This window comes from Rhincodon typus, chromosome 15 (assembly GCF_021869965.1).
Source record: "Rhincodon typus isolate 14 chromosome 15, sRhiTyp1.1, whole genome shotgun sequence".
In the NCBI taxonomy this organism is placed as follows: domain Eukaryota; kingdom Metazoa; phylum Chordata; class Chondrichthyes; order Orectolobiformes; family Rhincodontidae; genus Rhincodon; species Rhincodon typus.
In genome coordinates this window covers 9,845,287-9,870,317 of record NC_063346.1, presented here as the reverse complement: position 1 = coordinate 9,870,317, position 25,031 = coordinate 9,845,287, and the positions used below count along the sequence as shown (strand labels likewise).

Below are 25,031 nucleotides of genomic sequence, written 5' to 3'. Positions count from 1 at the left end.
GCTGTGTTCATCCAGCTCTACACCTTGTTATCTCATGTTTTCCCTCCTCCCTGCTCTGCATCCCTGCTTCTTGTTCCCTTGTTTAAGAAAGGAAGCAGGGATAATCCAGGAAATTATAGGCCGGTGAGTCTGACATCTGTGTTCAGGAAGTTCTTGGAGAAGATACTGAGGGACAGGATATATGCACATTTGGAAGAAAATGGACTAGTTAGTGACAGGCAGCATGGTTTTGTACGGGGAAGGCCATGTCTCACCAACCTGATCAAATTTTTTGAAGAGATGACAGAGATAATTGATGAGGGAAGAACTGTGGATGTAGTTTCTATGGACTTTAGTGAGGCATTTGTTAAAGTGCCATATGGCAGATTTGTACAAAAACTAAAATCACATGGGATTCAGGGTGGGCTGGCTAGATGAATACAAAACTGGTTTGGTCGTAGAAGATAGAGGGTAGCAGTGGAAGGGTATTTTTCAGAATGGAGACCAGTAACTAGTGTTGTTCCACAGGATCAGTCTTAGGCCCTCTGTTGTTTGTAGTATATATTAATGATCTGGGGGAAAATGTTGGTGGTCTGATTAGTAAGTTTGCAGATGACATGAAGATTGGTGAAGTTGCTGATAGTGCTGACGATTGTGAAAGGATACAACAGGATAGAAATAGATTAGCAACTTGGGCACAGAAATGGCAAATGGATTTTAATCCAGGCAAATGCAAGGTGATGAATTTTGGAGGATCAAATTTAGGTGTGAATTGTACTATTAATGGCAGAAATCTTTGGAACATTAACATACAGATGGATCTAGGCGTTCAGGTCCACAGTTCTCTAAAAGTGGCAACATAGGTGACCAAGATGAGTAAGAAGGATATGACATGCTTACTTTCATCAGCCGGGGTACAAGAGTTGGCAAATATGTTGCAGCGATATAAAACCCTTGTTAGGCTGCAATTGGAGTATTTCGTGCAGTTTTGGTCGCCACACTACCAGAAGGATGTGGAAGCTTTGGAGAGAGTACAGAGAAGGTTCACCAGGATGTTGCCTGGTCTCAAGGGCATTGGCTATAAGGAAAGGTTAAAAGACTAGGATTGTTTTCCATGGAAAGACGGCAGCTGAGAGGAGACCTGATAGAGGTCTGTAAAATTATAAAAGGCATAGATAGGGTAGAAAGCCATAGGCTTTTTCCCCAGGATTGAAGCTTCAATTACAAGGGGGCACATAGGTTCAAGGTCAGAGGGGGTAAGTTTAAGGGAGATGTGTGAGGAAAGTTTTTCACGCAGAGTGGTAGGAGCCTGGAATACACTGCCAGAGGAGGTGGTGGAAGCAGGCACATTGAAGACATTTAAGAGGCATCTGGGTGTTTACATGAATAGGGGAGGAGTAGTGGGATATGAGCCGAATAAGGGCAGAAGGTTTGTTTTTCAGTTTGGTCAGGGCATGATGATCAGTACAGGCTTGAAAGGCTGAAGGGCCTGTTCCTATGCTGTACTTCTCATTTGTTCTTTTGTATCTTTCCCAAGATCTATCTGTGTCCACTCCTCTCGCTGAAGGTAATGTTTAATGTTTGTGAAGTTGTTTATTTAGAGCTTTACCTCAGTACTGCTTACTGTACAAATACAGCCGACTAATGACAAAGACCTTTACCACTTTGAATCTGTGGAAGCAGGCCATTTGGCCCAGCAAGCCTGCACCAACTCTCTGAAAAGCATCCCACCCAGACCCACCCTGTCTGTGTAACCCTGCATTTCCCATAGCTAATCCAAATAACCTGCACGTCCCTGGTAACTATGGGCCAATTTAGCATTGCCAATCCACCTAACCTGCGCATCTTTGGACTGTGGGAGCACCTGGAGGAAACCCACGCAGACATGGGAGAATGTGCAAACTGTACACAGACAGTCACCCAAAGGTGGAATCGAACCCGGGTCCCTGGTGCTGTGAGGCAGCTCTGCTAACCACTGAGCCACTGTGCTGCTTAAAGTAAAGCCGTCAAGAAATGAAAATTTTCTAATTTCCAGCTGTTTAAATACTCTCTGTAAGGTCTCACATCCCCACCAATCTGCTTTCATCTGATGGCAGAATTCACTTTTCCTTTCAAAGTGTCTGTTCTGGACCTCTCTTATCTGAACAAAGAACAAAGAGCAATACACCACAGGAACAGGCCCTTCGGCCCTCCAAGTCTGCACCAACACATTTTCCTTTTCCATACTAAGACTGTCTTCACTTACAGGATCTGTATCCCCCTGTTCCCTTCCTATTCATGTATACATCCATATGCTTCTTCAATGTTGCTATTGTGTCTGCTTCCACCACATCCTCTGGTAACATGTTCCAAGCACCCACCACCCATTCTGTGAAAAGCTTGCCTCACACATCTCTTTTAAACTTTCTCCCTTGCACCTTCAACCAGTGTCCCCTAGTTATTGACTGCTCTACCCTGGGAAAAAGCCTCATACTTTCCACTCTATCCATGCCATTCACAATCTTATAAACTTTAATCAGGTTGCCCCTCAATCTTCCACATTCCAGTGAAAACAAACCCAGTTTATTCAACCTTTCTTCATAGCTAAAATCCCCCAAACCAGACAACATCCTGGTAAACTTTTTCTGTACCATCTCCAAAGTTTTCATATCCTTCTGGTAGTGTGGTGACCGGAACTGCACTCTATATTCTAAGTGTGGCCTAACTAAAGTTCTCTCAAGCTGCAGCATAACTTGTCTATTCTTATATTCAATGCCCTTTCCAATGAAGGCAAGCATGCCATAGGCCTTTTTTACTACTTTATCTATCTGTGCTGCCACTTTCAGTGATCTGTGTATCTGCACACCCAGATCCCTCTGCATATCAATACTCCTAAGGATTCTGCCCTTCACTGTATAATTTCCACCTGTACTTGACCTTCCAAAATGCATCACCTCACATTTGACCAGATTAAACTCCATCTGCCATTTTTCTGTCCATGCCTCTAACTGATCCACATCCTGCTGTATCCTCTGACAATTCTCCTCACTATCAGTGACTCTACCAATTTTTGTATCGTTCACAAACTTACTAACTAGACCAACTACGTTTTCCTTGAAATCGTTTATGTACATCATGAACAGCAGAGGTCCCAGCACTGATCCCTGTGGAACACCCCAATCACAATCTCCATTCCAACAAGCATCCTTCCACCAGTGCCCTCTGTCCCCAATAACTAAGCCAGTTCTGTATCCATCTTGCCAGCTCACTCCTGATACCACATGACTTCACCTTTTGTACCAGTCTGCCATGAGGTACCTTGTCAAAGGCTTTACTGAAGTCCATGTAGACAACATTAAGTGCTTTGCCCTCATTAATCATCTTTGTTAGCTCCTCAAAAAACTTGCTTAAGTTAGTAAGGCACAACTTCCCCCACACAAAACCATGCTGTCTTTCGCTAATAAGTCCATTTGCTTCTAAATGCGCATAGATCTTGTCCCTGAGAACTTTTCCAATAATTTCCCTACGCCAATGTGAGGCTCACAGGGCTATAATTTCCAGGATTTTCCCTGATACCCTTCTTAAACAATGGGACAGCATTGGTTCTTCTCTAATCCTCTGTGACGTCACCTGTGATCAAAGAGGATGCAAAGATGTCTGCTCCTCTATATGCTGCTCACCGCTTGTCTCAGGCTACTCTTGTCACCTTAAACATTGACTGCCTTCACCACTGATGCACAGTGTGTACAGTCTACACAATGCACTATAGTAACTCACTGAGGCTTCTTTGCACACCTGTCACCATTATCACCTCTAAGGACAGGAGCAGCTGATAAATGGGAACATCACCATCTGCAAGTTCCCCTCCAATCCACTCACCATTCTGACTCAGAAATACGTCGTCTTTTCTTCCAAAATCCTGGACCTCCGTCCCTACCAGAGTTGTAGGAGTCCTTACACCTTCAGGACTGGAGAGTTCCAAGAAGGGAGCTCTCCAGTGTTGATCACTTCTGGACAGCAATTAGGGATGGATTTAACGCTGGCTTTGCCTTCAGGTCTTTCATCCCATAACTATATTGAGTGAAAAGAAATCCAAATGATTGGCTTTGTCAAAAAAAAAGATTTATGGAAGAAATTTATACATTTGCAAGTCAGCCGGGAAATGTATTTTAGAATAAATTTGCCTATAATTAATGTTGACAGAAATTTAATGTTAGAAGTGTTTTCTCGCAGGGAGTGCCTGCTTATGTACTGTTTCATTTTTAATTAGATACACACAAAACCAATAGTTTCTCATATAAGCAATCATTACAATTTGAAAATAGTAACAATTTTCTCTTTGTAATCATTCACTATCTTTAATCGTCCTTTGTAAACTTATGAGTCATTCAGTAATGACAGCAACTTGATTTCCTACCTTGTCTCCTCCCGTGGTATTTCTAGGAGGTTGCAAGATACAAGGTTGTGATCAACAGGGGGGAGAAAATAAATTGGTCAAGTTATCTTGAGCCATTTTAGAATCATAGAATCCCATTGGGTCTCCCCCAGCCCTCCAGAGAACATCCCACCCAGACCCTGCCACTCATCCTATCCTGCATTTAGACCAAAGAACATAGAACAATGCAGCACAGGAACAGGCCCTTCAGCCCTCCAAGCCTGTGCCAAATCATTTTGCCCTTCCATTCTAAAACTGTCTTCTCTTACAGGATCTATTTCCCTCCATTCCTTTTCATTTCATGTCTTCTTCCAGGTGTTTCTTGAGTGCTGATATTGTGTCTGCTTCCACCACCTCCTCTGGCAGCATGTTCCAGGCACTCACCACCTTTCCTGTGAAAAACTTGCCTCGCACATCTCTTTTAAACATGCCCACCTCCCCCCCACCCCGCACCTTGAAACAATGTCCCCTAGTAATTGACCCCTCCACCCTGGGAAAAATTCTCATACGTTCCACTCTGTACATACTGCTCACATTCCTATAAACTTCGATCATGTCATCCCTCAGCCTCCTGCATCTCCAGTGAAAACAAATCCAGTCGATTCAAACTTTCTTCATAGCTAAAGTCCTCCATACCAGACAACATCCTGGTAAACCTTTTCAGTACCCTCTCCAAAGCATCCGCATCCTTCTGGTAGTGTGATGACCAGTACTGTGTGCAATTTATTTGGCAGCATCTGTGGAGAGAGAAAGAGTTATCATTTTGAGTCTGGTATGACTCCTTTTCAGAAGAGGTTCTGAAGAAGGGTCTCTTGCCCTGAAACCTTGATTCTACTTTCCCTCCACTGATGTTGCCAGACCCCTAGATGTAGAGTGGTTTATTTGGTGCAGACTCAATGGGCCATACTGTATAATTCTATGACATTATTAGCGTGCCACCATTTCCCCCAAAGTTTTAATACTCAGCCCTAAGCATGTTTGAGGCTTAAAATCATCACCTGGCTGTCTATTGTGTGTTTTAACACATTGAGGGGAAGGAAAAACCCAAAAAAAAATCCCATTTGTCTTCCAGTCAGGTTTAATACGGAGCCAAGAAAATGAATACCTTATAACTCCATTACCTCATCACCTGGCACTGAGACACAACGACACCTCCTCTGCTGGTAATCGCCCTCATGCACTCTTCAAGCGATCGGTGGAGCACAGAATGCAACAGTGGCCAGTGAGTAGCAGACATCACCACCAGCACCATCTCCGCTCTTATCCCCAACTACAAAAGCATCAGCAGCACAAGAGAGATCAGAAGCAACACTACTGTGGGCGACGAAAGAAATGTATGTAAGGAACTTTTTTTTTGCACTTACTACCTTCATTTAGTCAGCAAAAGTAGAGCTGTTTAAACATAACTCTTGTCTGTGTGTAGACACCAAGGTCAGCACTGTTCTCATACAAACATACTTTTGCCCATTTGGTGGCCTCGAGCTGCAAACCTTAGACATATTTTCTTCACTCTTCATCTCAAACATTTTCATCCTACAGTTCATTTGAAAGTGTCAGCTAATAATGGCTATAGGCCATGTTTGAGGCCTTTGGTAAAGGACAGGACCAATTCCTGAGATGACCCCTCCCTCGCTGCATGATTTTGACTGATCTGCATGTCAAGACTACAATGCTTTGTTAAACCAGCTGCTGTTTTGATGGAAAACTCTCTGAGTTTACTCTGCAATCCACCTTAATGTTAAAATAAAGTAGGAACGAGTTGATTGAACTCTTTTTCAATGTTGGTACCAGGACAGTGCTGACTGATTGATTGTTACTCAGTAATCTGTTACTGGTGCAGATTTTTAAAATCTAAAAGAGTTTCTGTCAAAGAAATTTTCTTTGCTTGTGAGTCTAACTCTACAGGAGAAGTTGACCACTCTGATTGTGCTAGATCTTGGAAAGAGCTTTTGAATTAGCTTTATTGTCACATGTACTCAGATGAGTACAGTGAAAAGCTTAAAAGTCACCACCTTCGGCACTATCTTAGGTACAAAGGTACCTAGGCACAGAATCTTCAGTACAAATTTTTAAGAAAAAAATTCTTAAAAATAAAGAAATATAAAGTCCATCAATGCACACTTTGAAAAGTGCAAAAGCAATAAATTAGAAAAATAAAGAAATTAAAAGTTAAGCCAACAGTCCTTCTACAATAATAGAATAAAGGAGAAAAAAAGCTAACCACCTGATTCCATTTTCATTGCCCTTTTATCTCCCAGGCCAATTTGGAAAACATTTCTTTCTCGCAACTACTTATTTAACCCTCGTTTTTGAGATCTTTATGGACTCTGCTGTCCTGCTGTTGCTCGTGGGACACTGCTTTATCCAACACCCCTTGTCCTAAACTTGAAGGCTCAAAATGGGTGCGTCAGCTTTGAAAATGGCGCTTGGGATCAGGACCCACCCATTCTCATTGGCCAGGATGGGAAGTGTCATGGTAACAAAACCAGTTCCATACATGGGCACGTGTCAAGTCGGGGACACAGTGAGTTGGATCAAACCACATTTCACAGTCCCTCAGCCAGAGAGAGAAACACATCTGTTAACGTCAGCTGTGATGATTACAAGTGCCTGTGGTAACCATCAAAGAAAATGCTTCAGTTTTAATGAGCGTTGAGTTGGTGGGGGAGGGGAGCTGCCTGTATTTTTAACAGTGCCCTGCCTTTTGCAAGCTGTTTACATTAGGCCTGTTGAACCTTCCTTGCCTGGATAACTGGTGCCTCATATATTCAATCCCATGCCCTATTGCCCCAGACAATTTTGAGGGGATCTGACAGATCATATCTTGGTTTTTTTTTTACAGGTTGCTGTAATGTTCTTTTTGAAGAGTTAGTGGCGGGTGGAGGTGAAATGGTGGGGAGGGTCTGTGGAATTGGGTAGGAAATTGGTCTCTGATGTTCCTAAGCACTTGAAACACACCGTTCACCTTGCTGGTAAATTTGTTGCTTGACCTCCGCTCGTTACTCCCGCAGCTGGATATTCCCTTCATTCGCCAAGAAATTTATTCCCGTCAGTACTTCCTCAGGCTTTTCTATCTGAGGCCTTTATTGAAGTTAATAGAATCAACAACAAGCGAGATGTATTTAGCACTGTCTAAACATCAGAGGTGCTGAATGCAGTCAGCAAATACCATAATCGCCTCATCTTTTTTAAAAAAAATCTCCGGTTTCTTCCCTTATCTGCTGTGCATTTAGCGCTTGGTGAAGGAGGGTCTTTTAGATGATGGTAAATCTTGTCGACTTCATTCAATTTGTTTTTCGCATGAGGTTGGCAGCTGACTTTTGTCTCCCAGTTTCTAACCAACCCTCTCTAATATGCCACGCCAGCCATCCCTCAGCCCCTTTTCACTGAATATAGCATTGCATGCCTTTCCCTTAACCCTCCAAATACCTTCACGTTCTGCTCTCACCTATCAAAATTCACCCACTCAACCCTCTGATCTCCCTCTGCTTTCTTTGTGATTCCTGGAAACTTGCCTCTCAGATCACCTGTCCCAAAAGGGGTAAGCTCAGTGGTTAGCATTGCTGCCTCATGGCGCCAAGAACCCAGGTTCAATTCCAGACCAGGTGACTGTGAAGTTTGCGTGTTCTCCCCCTGTCAGCGTGGGTTCCCTCTGGGTGCTCAGGTTTCCTTCCACTGTCAAAGATGTTCACGTTAGGTGGATTGGCCATGCTAAATTATCTGTAGTGTTCAAGGATGTGGAGGTTAGCTGGATTAGCCATGGGAAAATGTAGGGTTATGGGGATAGGTGGGTGACTAGGTCTGGGTAGGATGCTCTTCAGAGGGTCAGTGCAGCACTCAATGGGCCAAATGGCATCTTTTCACACTGTAGGGATTCTGTGATTCTAAAACCCTCAGCACTTCTGCGTACAACTGCAGCAAACACTTCGGGTGTGTTTTTCTGCACCACTGGTGTTCGGTAAACATGATTATTGTTTGCAACTTTATCTGTGTCCTGTAAAGTCCATACAACCTAAACCATGGTTGGGGTAGGCTTAAGGGTGATAGGCAGGAGTTAATATATCTGGGTTTGAGTCTAGATTGACCTGGCTATTTCTTTTGCCTGTTCACTGTGACACTGGGTTCAGCTGTACATTCTGTCACTGCCTGAGGTGCAACTGTCTAACTGAAGAGAGACCAGGTACAAGGCTCTTGGAATTAGCATCCATCAGCATGATTGTGAACTTCGCTTGGTTAGCTTGAACAGTTATGAAAAAGAGTCACGGGCAGTACGGTAGCTCAGTGGTTAGCATTACTGCCTCACAGCACCTGGGACCCAGCTTTGATTTCAGCCTCCTGTGACAGTCTGTGTGGAGCTTGCATGTTTTCCTCCTATCCACGCGAATCCCCTCTGGGTGCTCTGGTTTCCTCCTATAGTCCAAAGATGTGCAGGTTAGGTGGATCGACAATGCTAAATTATCCTCTAGTATCCAATGATGTGCAGACAAGGTGGATTAGCCATGGGAAATGCAGGGGTAGGATAGGGGAGTGGGTCTGGGTGGGATGCTCTTCAGAGAAGCAAAGTGGACTTGATAGACTGAATAGCCTGCTTCCACAGTGTAAGAATTCTGGGTCTTACTGGACTTGAAAGATTTTCTCTCTCTCTCTTCCACCCCCAACAGGTGCTGCCAGATCTGCTGAGTTTCTCCAGCATTCTCTGTTTTCATTTCAGATTTTCAGCATCCGCAGTATTTAGCCTTTATTTATCAGATTGAGCCGTTCCCTTATGCAGGGGAGGTGATGGCCGAGTGGTATTATCGCTGGACTGTTAATCCACCAACCCAGATAACATTCTGGGGACCCGGGTTTGAATCCCATCATGGCAGATGATGGAATTTGAATTCAATAAATATCTGGATTTAGGAATCTAATAATGACTGTGAATCCAACGTCAATTGTCTTGAAAAACCCATCTGGTTCACTAATGTCTTTTAGGGAAGGAAACTGCCATCCTTACCTGGTCTGGTCTACATGTGACTCCAGACCCACTGCAATGTGGTTGACTTTTAACTGCCCTTTGGGCAAATAGGGATGGGCAACAAATGCTGGCCTGGACAGTGATGTCCTCATTCCATGAATGACTAAAGAATAAAAGCTGGCTCCTTGATAAGTATGAAGACTGGTAATACTGAGTGTCTGAACAAGTTGAGAGAGGCAGTTAAACCTCTCCTCAAACAGAATTCCTGCTGCCTATATTTTCACCTGTAGCTACAGGGCAATTAAGGATGAAAGCAATAAATTCTGTCCTCACTGCGCAGTGACATCCACATCAGTTGAACTAACAAAAATTCGTCCATCATTCATTAATCCATATCCCTGAGCTTGTGAGACTGGTTTCCCTGTCAGTCAGTGCCACAATTTTAAAATCCTCCTCCTTTTTTTCAAATTTCTCAATGATTTCTTCCCTCTGACAATTTCTAAAGTATCTTCTAGTTCTGCGGACCCAAGTCTTCTGAATTTCTTCAAATTTGGCTCGTTCAATGCTGTCAATTTTAAGAGCTATGAGAGCAGGTCAGAGGCTAAGAATACTGTGGCGAGTAACTTACCTCCTGACTCCCCAAAACCTGTCCACCATCTACAAGGCACAAGTCAGGAGTGTGATGGAATACTCCCCACTTGCCTGGATGAGTGCAGCCCCAACAACACTCAAGAAGCTTGACACCATCCAGGACAAAGCTGCCTGCCTGATTGGCACAAACATCCACTCCCTCCACCACTGATGGTCAGTAGCAGTAGCGTGTACTATCTACAAGATGTATTGCAGAAATTCACCAGTGACCCTTAAACAGGATCTTCCAAACCCACGACCACTTGCATTGAAAAGGTTAAGGGGAGCAGATACATGGGAACATTTCCGCCCGCAAATTCCCCTCCACGCCACTCACTATCCAGACTTGGAAATATATCGCCATTCCTTCACTGTCGCTGGGTCAAAATCCTGGAAATCCCCCCCTAAAGGCATCGTGGGTTTACCTAGAGCACATAGACTGCAGCAGTTCATGAAGACAGGTCACTATGACCTTCTTAAGGGCAACAAGGGATGGGCAATAAATGCTGGCCCAGCCAATGAAACCCACGAGAGAAGAAAAAACATTGCCCACCATTGATTTTTAGCTGACTTCACCCTTAATACTGAAATGACCTTCTTAAACTGTTTTCACCTCCTGACCTCTCTTTCCCCTCCTTTAAGGCATTCTCTAACAGTAACCCAATTGACCAAGCTTTTGGTTATCTTTCCTCCAGCTGTTTTCCGTCACTCAATGTCAACGATGTTTTCCGTAATAATCCAGTTGATTGTTTTAGCTCACTTTGCGACATTAAAAGTGCCTTATGACTTCAAATTGTTGTGGTTGACGATTTGGCTTTCAAATTCAGGTTGGAAATTTTAAAAAATCTTTTATTTTCCTGACCACAGTTTGAAAGATTGAAGACTGCCTCAAAGTTTTGTTTTGTTGTCCTTGTTTGTAACGTAAGAACTTTCTGCTTTTCACAAACGCATGGGACAGGGGAGAAGCAGTAGAATCTACTTTCTGCTCCTCTTAAGAACTGTGTGTTTTCTCTGCTTCCCTGTCTCCCCACATCCCCACCTCAGATATGCCTCAACCTCCAGTCGAAGATATCCACCTCTTGTCTGATGAATACAGTTCCAGAGGCAGACTGAAACGCACAGCCCTCGATTCCCAGAAATCCGGGGGGCTCACTGTTGAAACGCTGGTGGTGGCAGACAAGAAGATGCTGGAGAAACACGGCAGAGACAATATCACAACCTATATCCTCACTGTTATGAACATGGTAAGCCAGTGAGAGAGTATACTTGCAGCAGGAATGGGGGTGAGCATTTTATTTGTGCCTTTTGCCTTTCAGTATCAAGATTGAATCATCTACAAGGAGTTATTTCTCCTTGTTACCAGTGCCAGGGATTCCATTGACTCTTTTTTTTGAGGAAGCTCTGCAGCATGTTTTCGTTTCTGAACATTAATATGAATAGGGTGTGGGTCTCTTTTATTCCTCACACTGCGAGCTCCTGGTTTCCAATGTACCATTGTGACCAGTTCCCAACTCAAGATCAGATATTTGGTCACTGAAAGAAATTGTCAGAAAAACTGGCGACTCAGTCAGTCTGTTGAATCGTTCTACTTTCGGAATGGACTCTGTCCGGGAATTGAGGGGAACAGGGAAAAGGCAGGAAAGTGGAGTTGAGCATTATCAGGTCAGTCATGATCTCATTGAATGGTGGAGCAGACTTGATGGGCTGAATGGCCTAATTGTGCTTCTAGGTCTTATGGTCCCTTTTGCTGTACCTGCTATTGAGAGAACAGGAGGAAAGTTAAGGTAATCATTCCTGATTCTGAGTAATACATCACCATATGCTAAGCAATTAATAAGTTTACACTGATCTGATGTCCCATATGCAGACGATCAGGTAGGTCACAAATAATCCTGTTGTGGTTAGTGTTGAGCCAGATATACATTGGCACTGCTTACAAGATAATAGTACATTGAAACAGTCACTTGCTTGCATAGATGCAGCTCCAACAACACTCTAGAAACTTGACATGCTCCAGGACAAAGCAGCCCCTTTAATTGGCACCACATCCACAAATATTTTCTTCCACCAACAATCTCGCTCAGGAGGAGCAGTGTGTAGCATCACCAGGATGCACTGCAGAAATTTATCAAGAGTAATTTCCAACTCATGACCACTACCACCAAGAAGGACAAGGGCAGCAGATACATGGGAACACCACCACCAGCAAATTCTCCTCCCAGCACTTGCCATCCTGCCGTGGAAATAAATCGACATTCCTTCAGTGTCACTAGGTCAAAATCCTGGAATTCCCTCCGTAATGGTATTGTGGGTTAACCTACAACACACGGACTGCAACAGTTCAAGAAATAGTTCAAGGTGACATTGGTGGTGGGCAAGTTGTGGAAGGGAATCCTGAGGGACAGGATTTACATGTATTTAGAAAGGCAAGGACTTATTAGGGATAGTCAACATGGCTTTGTGAATGGGAAATTGTGTCTCACTAACTTGATTGAGTTTTTTGAAGAAGTGACAAAGAGGATTGAAAAGGACAGAGGGGTGGATGTGATATATATGGACTTCAGCAAGGCGGTCGACAAGGTTCCTCATGGTAGACTGGTTAGCAAGGTTAGATCATATGGAATACGGGGAGAACCAGCCATTTGGATACAGAACTGGCTCAAAGTTAGAAGACAGAGGGTAGTCTTTCAAACAGGAGGCCCGTGAAGAGTGGTGTGCTGCAAGGATCAGTGCTGGGTCCACTGCTTTTCTTTATAAATGATTTGGATGTGAACATAGGAGGTATGGTTAGTTAGTTTGCAGATGACACAAAAATTGGAGGTGTAGCGGTCAGTGAAGATTACTTCAGAGTACAACAGGTTCTTGATCAGGTGGGCCATCGGGCCGAGGAGTGGCAGATGGAGTTTAATTTAGATAAATGTGAGGTGCTGCATTTTGAAAAGGCAAATCAGGGCAGGACTTATACACTTAATGGTAAGGTCCTGAGGAATGTTGCTGAGCAAAGAGACCTTGGAGTGCAGGTTCATAGTTTTATCATGGTGAAATCACACTAGATAGAAGAGTGAAGAAGGCATTTGGTATGCTTGCCTTTATTGGTCAGTGTGTTGAGTAAAGGAGTTGGGAGGCCAGGTTGTGGCTGTGCAAGACATTGGTTTGGCCACTTTTGGAATACTGTGTGCAATTCTGGTCTCTCTGCTGTAGGAAGGATGCTGTGAAACTTGACAGGGTTCAAAAAAGATTTACAAGGATGTTGCCAGGATTGGAATGTTTGGGGTCTAGGGAGAGGCTGAACAGGCTGGGGCTATTTTCCCTGGAGTGTTGGAGGTTGAAGGGTGACCTTGTAGAGGTTTATAAAATCGTGAGGGGCATGGACAGGGTGAATGGACAAGGTCTTTTTCCCGGGACAGGGGAGTCCAAAACTGGATGGCATAGCTTTAACGTGAGAGGGGAAAGATTTAAAAGAGACGTAAGGAGCAACTTTTTCATGGAAAGGGTGGTGTGTGTATGGAATGAGCTGCTAGAGGAAGTGGCAGAGGTTGGTACAATTACAACATTTAAAAGGCATCTGGATGGGTAAATGAGTAGGAAGGGTTTAGAGGGATACGTGACAAATGCTGGCAAATGGGATTGGATTTATTTAGGAAATCTGGACGAGTTGGACCAAAAGGCCTGTTTCTGTGCTGTATATCTCTACGACTCTATGACTCAAAGTCAGCTCAGCACTGCCTTCACAAGGGTAATTAGGGATAGAAAATAAATGATGGCCAGCCAATGGTGTCACATCCCGTAAGTGAATTTAAACGAAAAGGCTACTGATGTTTAAGTGTTTAATGTGGTAACCTGTGTTGTTCCAGATTACATAAACATTGAGGTCAGGGCACTGTAATGGGTCAGTGCAAAAGAATTTAGTTCAGTGATCCTGGGTCAAGGAGATCATTGATCTTGTTCATGACCACTATACAATGAAGCATCCCGGCAAAGAACACAGACTACTGAAATCCTGATGCCTTCTCTGGTTTATCTCCATGTTGTGGGGTCGTTGTAACATCTATTGAATTGAATTGAATGGAGCTCCTCTGATAGGGGGCAGCAACAAGTTCTTGGTGCTGGAATGAAAGGGATGTGTCTCTCCTTGTATACAGTTGACAGGCTGTGTCTTTGGCAGAGCAGCAAAGGTAATGGGAAAGTTGCCAGTGGTGGTAACCGCTGGGAAATTATTTTCTTTCCTCTTCTGGGGAAGTCTGGAATTGGATAATCTAAGGATGAGCACTCTCCCTTTTAATCCTGAGAAAAGGGATGTTTTCATCATCTGAAGATCATCAGTGTCTGGAATTCTTTTCCCTCAGAAAAAATTGGGGCTGGGTCATTAAAATTATCCAAGGTTGAGTTGAAGAGATTATTGATTGGCAAGTGAGTCAAGGGTCATGGGGCGTTCAGGTAGGAAGGTGGAGCTGAAACCACAACCAGACGCACCATGGTCTTATCATGTGGTGGAGCAGGTTTGAAGGGCTGAATGGCCTCCTTCCTGCTTTAAGTCCGACAGTTCTGGTACATCCACAACCTGTCTCCAATTGTGACTGTTCTGAAAGAAGTGGCACGGTGGCACAGTGGTTAGCTCTGCTGCCTCATGGTGCCAGGGACCTGGGTTCAATTCCAGCCTCGGGCAACTGTCTGTGTGGAGTTTGCACATTCTCCCCATGTCTGCGTGGGTTTCTTCTACATGCTCCAGTTTCCTCCCACAGTCCAAAGATGTGCAGGCTAGGTGGATTGGCCATGTTAAATAGCCTGTAGTGTTCAGGGATGTGTAGATTAGATGGGTTATATGGGAATGGGTCTGGGTGGGATACTGTGAGGGTCGGTGTGGTCGGTGTTGGGTCGAAGGGCCTGTTTCCACGCTGTAGGGATTCTATGATGAAGGAAAAAAGCCTTTAAAGGACTTTGTGAAGAGTGTCTTCACGCATTAAGGCTGGTGCAAACCTACAAGGTTGTCCCTCTTAACACGCTTTTGAGGTTAGCAGTCGGTTGAAGATTTCAAAATAGAGGGTTTTTTTTAGGTAAAAGTATTGAGGCAGATGGATCCAAGGTAATGAGATGGATTCGAGGTTGTGTGGAGTTAATGATCCAGTTGAGCTGAGGAATAGATTTAGGAGGCTGAACCGCCTCTTCTGTTCCTATTTGATGCCTGTTCAAAATAAATATTCAAGAGAGGGCTGGATGTGGCCCTTGTGGCTAAAAGGATCGAGGCAGAGGGCGGGAATGGGATACTGAGATTGTATGATCAGCCATGATCGTAATGAATGGTGATGCAGACTTGAAGAGCCAAATGGCCTCCTCCTGCACCTGTTTTCTATGGGATGTAACTGTTGCTGGCTGGGCTCATTCCTCATTGTCCTTGAGAAGGTGGCGTTGAGTTGCCATCTTGAATGGCAGAAGTCTATCAGATAGGAAGGAAGTTCCAGAAGTTTCTATCAATGACCAAATATGATCATTAACATTTGTCCTTGTAAAATGGTATGTGACTTCATGAGGATGTTCCCTTGTGCTAGTTCTCCTCGGCAGTAGAGCCTGAGGATTTGGAATGTGCTGCTGAAGGAGCCACAGCGAGTTGTTGCACTGGCCCCTGTAAATGGTGAGTATTGGAGCCACTGTGGCTGTGGTTGAGCAGGTGAGGACTTAAGATGGTGGATGTGGTGCCAATGATACGTGGGCTCCTTTGTACCTGGTAGATAGTGGACAAACTTTGGAGAATCAGGAGGTGAGTTAGTCACCACTGATTGCTAACCTCTGACCTGCTGTTGCATCCAAAACATTTATGTCGCTTATTTTAAAAATTCTGGCCTATTTGTAAATGGAAATTGTTTGGCACTTGACTGGCAAACTAATATTTATGACAAGATCCCAGGCCTTGGTGCATGCAGGCACAGACTGACGAGAGTTGGACCATGACACTATCTTATTGAATTCCGGGGATGAAACACCTCTGAGATAATTCGTCTCCTATAACCATAGCCAAGTTCCTCTGTGGTAGACACAAATCCAGTTGTTGGAAAGTTCTCCCCCATTCCCAGGTTAAATGGCAGTTTGTTATTACCATGTAATAAATTTGGTTTGTTTCTTGACAGTAATGTGCTGACATGTTCTTCCCAACAGGTATCCAGTCTTTTCAAAGATGGCACCATTGGAAGTGACATAAAGATTGTGGTAGTGAGCCTGCTACTTCTGGAGCAGGATCCAGTAGGTTGTCTTCATGCTCCTATTTTGTCATAAATACATCAAAGGAATGCAGCTAAACTGAATCCTAACCATATGTCTGAGATAATCACCTGCCCAGTAGATAGATAACGTGTAGAATTTCAACCACCAATTCTTTAAAACAAACATGGCAATTCTACGGCAAAGAAAGAACTGTCCCTTGTGACAATCCTTTGACAATCCTCAGACTTCCCAAAGTGCTTAACCAATGTTGAACTATTTTTGAAGTTCAGTTCCTGGTTCATTAATGCTGCCTGTGAGTTTCATCGTGACATCAGAAGTACTTGCTTGCTGTTCATTTTCGAACAGTCTCAGGGGATCTTTCACATCCGCCTGAGGATGCAAATGGAGGCTCAGTTTCCCATCTGGTCCAATAGATAGCATGCTTTGCCCATACAAGTTACCTGCTCCAGGCTAAGGCTTGACCTCATGGTCTTCTGACTTGCAATCAAGAGCTCTGAACTCTGACCTACTCCTGGCACTGGATCAGAATGTCCCTGGAGGTACTTAGTTCCACACAACACACGAGGGGAAGTGCCTGGACATATGACAGAGAATGAGGAACATTAGAGATAAAAATGTGGAATATTGGGCAAGCTTAATGGACCCCATTAAGTACTTAGTAGTCTTCCACATCCTCAAGTTCATGTGTGTGTGTGTGTGTGTGTGTGTGAGAGGAAAAAGCCTCTTGGCTGACGTTGTTGTAATAGGTGCACTGTGCAGTTCTGTTGAGCTAATTGCAGATCCAGTTCACTCTGTAGACAGGAATTGTAACAAGAATTAATATTTGCCACAGTCGTAGAACTAATCATGAAACAAAAAATTGGGTTGTGTTGGTTTCCTCTTCCAGCCTGGGTTAGTGATCAACCACCATGCAGACCAATCATTGAATAGCTTCTGTCAATGGCAGTCTGGCCTGATGGAAAAGAATGGAAAGCGACATGATCATGCGGTATTACTGACTGGACTGGACATTTGCTCCTGGAAGAATGAACCCTGTGATACATTGGGTAAGCAGAACTCCCCACACATAACTTTCTCACTCTTTGAGAAAGTAACTGTTCAGAAAGAGTTGACCTGAAACTCTCTGAAGGTCCATTCATTAATTCATGAGGCATAGATATCACTGACTGAATTTATTGTGTATCCTTCATGGCTCCTGGAAAAATGTTAATGAACTATGTTCTTGAATAAAATTGAGTGGCTTGCTAGGCTATTTCAGAGGTCTCTCAAGAGTCAATTATATTGCTGAGCATCTGGAGTCACACATAGGCCAGGCCAGATAAGGACAGCAAATGTTCCTTCACATCAGTGAACCAGATGGGTTTTTACAACCTCCAGCTGTTTCCTGGTGATCCGTCACTGAAACTAGCTTTTTATACAGGTTGAATTTTGCTAGTTGAATTTTGATCCTTTGCCAAGTTGGTGAGGTTTGATTACACAGTCTACACTCATTGATCTCCACCATACTAACAGTATGAGGTCTTGCAGTTGACTTCATCGCTCCCAAACTTAAGTTGCAATAGAATTATCAATTATATAGCAGTTAAATACATGACAACTGATTGAGCAAACTGAGTTCAGTTTGTGAATTTGAGTGTATTTTGAAAAAAGGATCTTTGATAAAGAAAGCTGGCCATGAAACTATTGATGTTTGTAAAAGTTATTCTTGGAATATGGACATCATTGTCCAAGCCCATTCCTAATTGGATCAGAAATTACCTGTAGATCAAATAAGGATGGCAGGCTTTCTTCCCTAAAGGATATTAGTAGACGAGATGGCTTTTAAATAATACTTGAAACATGTTTGAGATCAAGTAAGCTTTTCATTCCAGATTTTTGTTGAATTTAAATTTCACCGTTTCCTGTGGTGGTATTTGAACCCAAATTCCCAGAACATTAACCTGGTGTATGGCTTACTGATGCATATCACTAGGCTGCCACCTCCACACATTAACTACTGTTCTTCACAGAAAAAAAGCTTTCACTGATAGCAGGAGCTGCAGATGCTGGAGAATCTGAGATAACAAGGTGCAGAGCTGGATGAACACAGCAGGCCAAGCAGCATCAGAGGAGCTGGAAGGCTGACGTTTCGGGCCTAGACCCTTCTTCAGAAATGCTCCCTTTCACCGTTTGTCTGACATATGCCTTCAGTCCCACACTGAATATGATCAACCCTGCATAATGACGAGTTGCTTTTGGAGTGCGGTCATTGTTAAATATCAGTAAATGCAAACAGGATTACGTGTATAAAGAACCTCTTGTTATTTGGTGACATTGGTTGGGAGGAATGTAAGCCAAGATACTAGGAGATCTCATTATTCCTCTTCAGACTCTGCCTTTGCAACCTGCCAAAAGGTGGCCCTTTTGCCAATTGTCTGTATAAACTACAGTAGTACCCAGATCAAAAACAAAATCAGAAATTGCTGGAAAAGCTCAGCAGGTCTAGCAGCATCTATGGAGAGAACTCAGGGTTAATGTTTTAGGTTGAGTGACCCTTCCCGTTCTGAGGAAGGGTCACTTGACCCACATTGTCAACTCTGACTTCTCTCCGCAGATGCAGCCAGACCTGCTGAGCCTTTCCAGCAATTCCTGTTTTTGTTTCAGATTTACAACATCAGCAGTTCTTTTCGGATTTTGCTCAGTACCCAAATGAGGCTTGCTTGATAGCTCCATCCGAGGGCAGCCAGGAATGGACAGTAGATGCTACTTTTGCTGAGTTTTTATGATATGTAGAAGAACGAAATGCAGTGCAGCTCAGATGTCTTTACTGTACATTTGGTAATTTTCCTAAAGCTTCAGTGACGAATGGGGACATTTGGCTGTGCTGTCCCTCGCGTGAGATGATAAACCTTTTGGCAGGTTGCAAAGGCTGAGTCTGAAGAAGAATAATGAGATCTCCTGGTATCTTGGCTTACATTCCTCCCAGCCAGTGTTACCAAATAACAAGAGATTCCTTACGCACATAATCCTTTTTGCGGTTACTGATATTTAACAATGACAGCATTCCAAAAGCAACTCATCATTGCGCAGTGCTTCTGAGTCTTTAGGTAATTCAGATGCAATTTTCTTTCTTTCTCATTTTGTGTTACTCATTAAAATCAAGTTGCCATAGTACCACTCACTCATTCAAAAGAGACAACTGATGATGAGTTTAACCTGAGGGTCACCACATCTTGGGCAAGATTGAGAAAGAGTGCAACTCCACCCAGTGTGGGAATTGAGCCCATGCTGTTAGCATTGCAAGCTAGCCATCCAGCCAATTGAACTAAGTCAGCCTTAAACAAAATAAACTTGTAAAATAAATACAGATTGAAGGTACCAGCCTGATTATCACTGTGTGAGAAGCAGAGCGACATCTTACTCTGTGCACAAATTATCTAGCTTAGAATAATTCCTTATTATTTTGTACAAATACCACAGTACAGGGAGAGGTCATTCAGCCTATTGAATTCATTTCAGCTCTCAGTAGAGCATTCTACTCCGTCCCATTGACTCTGCTCATTGCTACCCCCACCAGCAAATTTATTTCCCAAAAAAAATGCCCATCCAATTTCCTTCTGGAATCGGACTCACACCTTTTTTGAGTCTTTATTGAGAAAGCACTGACAAATCTCATGTGCGGGAGAGCAGTCAGAGATTACATTTATAAACCAACTTTCATGTCCTTAGCAACAAAACCAGAATTTTCTGGGAAATCTCAGCAGGTCTGGCAGCATCTGTGGAGAGAAAGCAAAGCAAAGTCTGAACAAGAGCCGTTGGACTTGAAAAGTTAACTCTGCTTTTTCTCCACAGATTCTGCCTGACCGTCTGAGTTTCTCCAGCATTTTCTGTTCTTGTTTCTGATTTCCAGTATCCGCAGATCTTTGCTTTATTTGTTTCATGCTCTTGGAATGTTCTGAAGTGCTTCACAGCATTTGAAAAATGTTATTGAATACTGTTTATTTTTTATTATTTGTTCATGTGCTGTGGATGTCACTAACTAAACCAGCATTTATCACCTGTCCCTAATGGCCCTGGAGGAGGTGGTGGTGAGTAACTTTGATGCGCTGCATTATTTGGGATGCATCTACACCCACAATGCTGATGGGAAGGGAGGTCCACGATCTCGTCCCCACAACAGTGAAGGAATGGAGACGTATTTCAGAGTCAGGATGATGAGTGGCTTGGAGAGGAGCTTGCATTTGGTGGTATTCCCATGTGTCTGCTGCCCTTGTCCTTCTAGTTAGTAAAGATCAAGAGTTCAAATACTTAGCAAGAGCAACCTTGCAGGGTTATGGGGAGAAAGCAGGTGAGTGGGACACATCGACTAGCTGTTTTATAAGATCAGCGCAGGCACGATGGACTAAATAGGCTCTGTTGTGCTGCAACATTCTGCAAAAGGCCTATTTCGTTTTCTTACACCATGTTGATGGACGAAGAAATTTAACCATGTAGGAAGTGCTGAATTTATTGTGAAATCAGGGAGATATATATACCTGAGAAGGTTTGGGGTGTTGCTGCAGTACATCTTTTATACTGCTGCCACCATGCATCAGTGATGGACAGGGTACCAATGCATGCAGAGGTGGTAGACAACTTGCACACAGCAAGGTCTCACATGCTGCATTAAGATAACAAAGTTATTGACTATTGTTAAACTAAATTAGAACTATTAATATTATAACTCTGTTATTAAACTATTACCCTGCTTTTATTGATGTTGCTTGGATGGATAAATATTGACCAAGATGGCAAAAAAACCTCTCATATTTCCAGTCATGCTATGGGACCCTTAGCAGCCATCTCAACTGCTAACTCAGACCTTAGCTTAATGTGTTGTCTGAGCATTGGTACTTCCGACAGTGTAGCACTCTGCCAGTCATGTGTTTGAGGCACTTATTTCATGTTTCGGGGGTAAACCGAGAGCCTAATTATGCCGAACAAGAGTACAACCAAATAAGGCAAGTTGACATTTGGAAGGTGCATTGTACTAAGAGAAAGGTAGGAAGCAGGAGTGAATGAGAGTGCAGTGATGTCATTTCACCATATCTTATACCTTGTATACTCTATGTATACTGTCACTTCTGGCTCTTGTTACATTCTGATGTGATTGAAAATTTTTGCAGGTGGCCAAAGCACACTTTTGAGCCTCAACTGATATTTTAGACCAGAAAAGGCAATGATTAAGTGCTGTCATCATTTACGTTGCTGAGGAGAGCCTTTTAGGGAATAGCTCATGTCACTTTACTGGGGCGGCAGTGATACCTAGCAATATCAGGGGGCTGGTAGTCTTCATCATGGAATTATAGAATCTGTACAGTGAGTAGGCAGGCCAGTTAATTGTCCCACTGACCCTTCGAAGAGCATCCCACCCAGATCCACACGTCCCGTACCCTATCCCTGTAATCTTGCCTTTCCTGTGGCTAATCCACTAAACATGCCTAATCCTGGACACTATGGACAATTTAGCATGGTCAATCCACCCTTACCTGCACATCTTTTTGGACTGTGGGAGAAAACCAGAGCACCTAGAGGAAATGCATGCAGACGCAGGGAGAATGTGCAAACTCCATTCTTGAATTTCTAGAAAGTTGTTCTGTGGGCAAGGGTTCAAATCCCTCAATGACAGACAATGAAATTTGCATTAAATAAAAAGCCAGAATAAAAAGAAAAGTAGCCTATTGACATTTTACGCAAAATCACCTGGTTCACCAATGTGCTTGAGGGAAGGAAATGCTGCCTTTATCTGTGATAGTAGGAACTGCAGATGCTGGAGAATCTGAGATAACAAGGTGTAGAGTTGGATGACCTGCTCCTCTGATGCTGCTTGGCCTGCTGTGTTCATCCAGCTCTATACCTGGTTATCTGCCTTTATCTGGTCTGGCTTACATTTGACTGCAGACCCACAGCAATGTTCTTGACTCTTAACTACTCTCTGGGCAATAAATTTTATCCCGTGTTGCCCTCATTGCATAAATGTATATTTAAAAAAAGGACACGGAGGTGTGGAGAGGAGACAGTAAAATACCATGGGATGGGGCCAACTTCCATCCAGTGAAAGCTCAGTTGAGACTTGTTGGAGTTCTCTCTCAGTTGTCAGTGTTTGATGTTGTGCCTGTGCCTGTTCTTTTCTGGGGATTTGCTGAAACTTGGGTTTGTTTTGTAGGTTTTGCTCCAATTAGTGGAATGTGCAGCAAGTACCGAAGCTGTACCATCAATGAAGACACAGGCCTTGGCCTAGCTTTTACCATTGCTCATGAATCTGGACATAAGTAAGTGATTCTTATTCTCTGTTTGATCCACTTTGTCAGGCCTCCCATTTTGATTTGCTCCTGCCAGGGCTGCCCCAGCTGTTCAGGTCCCACTGGCATTCTCCATTGGCAAGACCAAACAATGGATATCAGCAGCCTAATAAAAACTGAAAAAACTGCGGATGCTGTAAATCAGGAACAAAAACAAAGTTGCTGGAGAAACTCAGCAGGTCTGGCAGCATCTGTGAAGGAAAAAACAGAGTTAATGTTTCGGGTCTGGTTCTGAGGAAGGGTCACCAGACCCGAAACGTTAACTCTGTTTTTTCCTTCACAGATGCTGCCAGACCCGCTGAGCTTCTCCAGCAGCTTTGTTTTTCATATCAACAGCCTGGAAGGCATAATGGCCTCACATGATCTGCTCACATTTCTGAAGTGGGACTTGGTGATGTATCAGTAATGCCACTGTCCAGAGTCCTAGGCATTTGGTTCAAATCCCACCATGGTAGGTAGTGAAATTGACATTCAGTTGATTACATCTAAAATTGAAAGCTTGTTTCAGAATAACATCGACCATCGATTGTTGTCAAAATCCGTCTGGTTTCTAGGAAAGAAATCTGTCGTCCTTACCTGGTCTGACCTACATGTGACTCCAGACCTAAACTGCCCTCTGAAATGGCCTAACAAGTCACTCATTTGAACTGCAGAGATGGCATTCTCAGGGTTGTGCTAGTTCAGCTATGGTTTCAGTTCTAGGACAATTAGGACAACAAACGCTGATCAGCAATACCCACGTTGCATCAAATAATAAATAAAAAGGGAACCTTCTGCTTTTGAGGGGGACAAGAATGCTACTCACTGAACCACAGCTGAGGTGAAGAATTTTAGAGAGAGAATTTTCAGGTGAGGGAAGAGACTGAAAACTGATTAACCATTGATAGGAAAGAGAGAGTTAACAGGAAAGCAAGAAGTATTATAAAGAACAGAGTAGGTGGCTGGTGGCAGGAAAAAAATACTTTTCAAAAAACCTGTCCTGAACTATAAATCAGCTAAAGCAGCAATTATTATGTTTTATGCCTAAACTTACTTAAATTATTAATAAACTTACCTAACAATTATTCATAAAATGCATCAAAAGGTGACCAATGACTACCTAAGAATCAGAGAGAGCTGTCTTTTACTTATTTATTCACGGGATGTGGACATCATTGGCTAGGCCAACTTTTATTGCCCTGATAACAATTCAGACTCAACCACATAGGAATCTGAGAGTCACATGTAGGCCTGACCAGACAAGGGCATCTGATCCTTTTCCCTGAAGAACTTTAATGAACCGTGTGAGTTTTTACAGTAAAGATACATGGTCACGCTTAGGCTAACTTCTTATTCCAAATTTTTGTTAACTTCAAATTTCACCATCGGCTTTGGTGGAATTTAAACCCAGCACCACTGCCCACCACCACCCCTCCCACCTCCCACCCTTATGGCATTAACCTGGATCACCACTACAGCGATATTACAACCTTGTCTGACCAATATAGTTGATGGTTTGAGTCAGTTATTATTGGTGATGAGTTCCTGGAAGCAAGTTGGGATGCTAATGGAAATGTTTAAATTGTTGAAGATAAAATAACGAATGCATTGGAGGTCCTTTCAAACACTGAGTGGGCCCAGATAGTTTGGTGAAATTCAGTGATTGATAACCATGCAACCAAAGGTAATTCCAGCCTTGAATTTGCTCTGGTGAATGTGTCTTAGAAATTTTATTTTTGTTTTGTCTTGTTGGGTTTATTTCTATTTGAAACTGCAACAATCAGCTCCTATTGACATCATTCTTCCTTAACCCCAATGAGGACAAAGGTAAATGATGGCCCCTCCTGATCACTGTGAGTGAAATGTGTGGGTGTGTGGATCAACTCATCATGTGACTCGATTGGTGAGGATGCCCCTGCTCTGCCTTTGCCTGCTGCTTTGGGTGTGGCTCTGGAGGATTGTTAGATTCCATGAGGTTAAAACAATCTTCACCCCTTCTCTACCTACTGCACCTGCCAGTCCAGCCTTATCAGCCAAGACTGGCCTTGATCGAACACATGGTGGGAGCTGGAATTGAAGGCTCTGCCAGACTCTATAAGCGGTGACATTGTTTGTGGAGTGGGGAAGGGGAGGAGAAGCAAGAAGTTGTTATGTGAGCTGGGAGTGTACTGGAACAGAAACCCTGTTTTGGCAAAGGGGCAGGTTGTGAAAGGAAAGCCACTCACTTTAGAAGCAGTTTTTGGAGGGGAAAAGGGTTTGGAGGTTGAGAAGTGATGATCTGGTCCTGGAAGTGATTTGAGGAAGCTGCTGTTTCCTCTTTTCCGTTCATTAGCATTCACCCCACGTAGAGAAAATGTTACGGCTTTTATGATGCCTGTGGTCACTAATTGTATACAGCCTCAGGCCGAGTGCCTCAGTGATTTGCTGTCGGCCTCGGGGGACTAAGGCTCTTCCTGTTCATTGGAGTGCACATCAGATCAACCAATGCTGACTTTTTATTGGGTTTGTTTCCAAAAATACTGTAAAGCCGTTTGAA

At 43.4% G+C, this 25,031-nt stretch overlaps 1 protein-coding gene across 1 annotated transcript in view; it reads left to right on the top strand.

The window, feature by feature from the left end:
- Positions 1–25,031, top strand: part of adamts18 (ADAM metallopeptidase with thrombospondin type 1 motif, 18) — a 269,956-nt gene that overhangs the window by 81,459 nt on the left and 163,466 nt on the right. The window contains exons 4-8 of the mRNA XM_048605849.1: positions 5,466–5,727; positions 11,025–11,224; positions 16,131–16,214; positions 17,083–17,242; positions 22,381–22,486. Coding sequence (XP_048461806.1) covers positions 5,466–5,727; positions 11,025–11,224; positions 16,131–16,214; positions 17,083–17,242; positions 22,381–22,486 — 812 coding nt within the window. The remainder of the gene's footprint in view (positions 1–5,465; positions 5,728–11,024; positions 11,225–16,130; positions 16,215–17,082; positions 17,243–22,380; positions 22,487–25,031) is intronic.